The 2,445-nt window shown below is 54.2% G+C and overlaps 1 protein-coding gene across 1 annotated transcript; it reads left to right on the top strand.

Moving 5' to 3' along the window:
- Positions 1–705: 705 nt before the first annotated feature.
- On the top strand, positions 706–2,021 carry neurog1 (neurogenin 1). The gene is made up of 2 exons (XM_074674536.1): positions 706–848; positions 956–2,021. The coding sequence occupies exon 2, from the start codon at positions 979–981 to the stop codon at positions 1,579–1,581; it is 603 nt and encodes a 200-aa protein (XP_074530637.1). The 5' UTR covers positions 706–848; positions 956–978; the 3' UTR covers positions 1,582–2,021.
- The last annotated feature ends 424 nt before the right edge of the window (positions 2,022–2,445 follow it).

Raw genomic sequence — 2,445 nt, 5'->3', positions numbered from 1 at the left:
TCCCAGTTCAGTCAGAGAAGAGACAAAAACACCTGTTTGCATCACCAACCAGAGCCTAAGCAGGAACTTTTTAGTGCCACTAGATTTAAAGCTCAATGATCCCACTCTTTGTTCCTGTCCCCCAGCTCAGCTCTGAAACTCAGCTCACTGAGGAGGAGGAGGAGGAGGAGATGAAGATCTCTCTCTGAGGTGTGTTTATTTCCTCCTGAAGTGTCAGAGTCAGAACCTGCAGGATCTGAACTTTTTCCTTTGTGAGGGACGAGTTTTTCTCTCTGTTGTTAGAGGAGGATGGATGGATGTGAGGGTGAATGATTGAATGAAAGGAGGGATGAATGGATGAAGGGATGGGTGGAAGGATGGGTGAATCTCCGGAGCGTGTCTCCGCCCGGTGGGGGGGTGGTGTCCTCCTGACTCCTCTTTCTTCACTCTTTCTTTTTTATGTTTCTGGTTTAAACTCTGGAGTGGGTTTGGTCTCGCGGGAGGGGGGGTTCGTTCGCGTGGCCGGCCTCGGGCTCTGATTGGCTGGCTGTGATTAGCGGCACGCTTCAGTGTGCGGGGCGAACACACACCGCAGGCGTCTTTATGTTAATGAGCAGCTCCCGCGGCACGGGGCAGACCTGCCGCACATTCATCCTCCTCATCCTCCTCTGGCTCCGGCGGGGGGGTCAAGGGGGGACCGGGGCAGGGGGCCGGTCATTGTCCCGGACTCGGTATATAAGCGGGCTGAGGCCGGTCGTGTGCCAGGCTCACCGGCTCGCACGAGCTGATCCAGAGCAGAGAGACGCACAGAGACGCACAGAGGCGCGTGCCGCTCAGCAGAACCCTCCGCGAACTTCAGCACACTTCAGGTAAGTCACAGCGCGTGCCTGCACTCACCTGCGGGACTCTGCATGCAAACACTGCGCCCTGCGCTCAGCCACAGGTGCTCACCCGCTCTCTCCTCTCCTCCCCGCAGAAAAAGCTCCGTCCTCCGCAGACATGGACTCCGTCTACTCCGACATCGACAGCAACAGCTGCGACTTCTTCCCGCACACCGACGACGAGGAGTCCCGCAGCAGCTCCGCCTCCCCGGGCTCCTCTCTCTGCGCGCCGCGCTCCCCGCAGCCGGAGCAGCCGCAGAAGAAGCGGCGCCGCAGCCGCCGCAGCGAGGCCACCGTGCAGGTGGTGAAGAAGAACCGGCGCATGAAGGCCAACGACCGGGAGCGGAACCGCATGCACAACCTGAACGACGCGCTGGACGAGCTGCGCGGAGTGCTGCCCGCTTTCCCCGACGAGACCAAACTCACCAAGATCGAGACTCTGCGCTTTGCGCACAACTACATCTGGGCTCTGTCAGAGACCATCCGCATCGCTGACCTGCAGGCGGGAAAGAGCGGGGACGCCCCTCTGCTGCTCAGCTCCACCTGCCTGGCCGAGGCCCCGAGCCCCGGGAGCTCCTGGAGCTCCAGCGGCTCTTCCTCCTCCTCATCCCCGTCTTACTGCGCCTCCAGCCCGGGTAGCCCCTCCGCCCCGGAGGACTACAACTACCTGAAGCAGGACGCACTCTTCGGCTTCCGTAGCTTCGTGCCAGGCATCTACTGAGAGAGGCCCCCGAGGAGCCACAGACCAGAGACATGTAGAGACAGAGGGACAGAGGAACGGTCCTGTCTGCTGGAATAAATCACTGCTGGCCTAATGAGCCCAGCTCTCTGACAGACTGAAGCACAGTAACTTAAAGTCTTCTCTGTATTTACTTTATTTGATTTAGTCCATCTCTCCTCAAACCTTTGCACTTCCCTCACTCTGCAGCTCACACCTCTCTGCTCGAGGTGAAAAGTCAATTTTACAATTAGCAGACTCTGAAGCAGAACAGAGAGCGTGCAAATCGAGTTTCTCCGCTGCCACAAAGACTGAATGGAGCTGCCCTCATTCATTATGAATCCCCCCCCTCACACACACACTCACACACACACTCACCCTGTTAGATTATTCTTTAATTTATTTGTGTTCATGTGTTTTTCATAAAGTTGTATTTTGTATATAAAGAGATTTATTCTATTTACTGAAGCAGTTTTCTACAAATAAAGTTTTAACGTTTGTATTAACCCCTGCTGTGCTGGAGCTTCTTTAAAGTCCGGATCCAAACAGTCTCTGAAACCATGAAAGAAAACTGTTGGTTCACTGAGATCCTCTATCCTCAGATGAGTGTGTGTGTGTGTGTGTGTGTGTGTGTGTGTATTGAGTTGTTTCAGATGTTTCACTCACGGTTTAAAGTCTGATAGTTTCTCAAACTAATATATAAGCACGTGAGTGGGGGGATCTGATCCACGCGGACATCATGTCAGTGCACGTGCAGACTCCAGGGTTTATCATTCTCATTATAATCAGAGTTTTAATCGTTGTTGTTGTTGTTGTTGTTGAACAACTTGAGGATCTGAACTCCAAAGTGTGTCACTCTTTTTGTCT

The sequence above is a fragment of the Halichoeres trimaculatus genome, unplaced genomic scaffold (assembly GCF_033239565.1).
Source record: "Halichoeres trimaculatus isolate MK-OKI-2021-1 unplaced genomic scaffold, fHalTri1.1 fHalTri1_scaffold_7, whole genome shotgun sequence".
NCBI lineage: Eukaryota > Metazoa > Chordata > Actinopteri > Labriformes > Labridae > Halichoeres > Halichoeres trimaculatus.
This window is presented reverse-complemented; position numbering and strand designations above follow the sequence as displayed.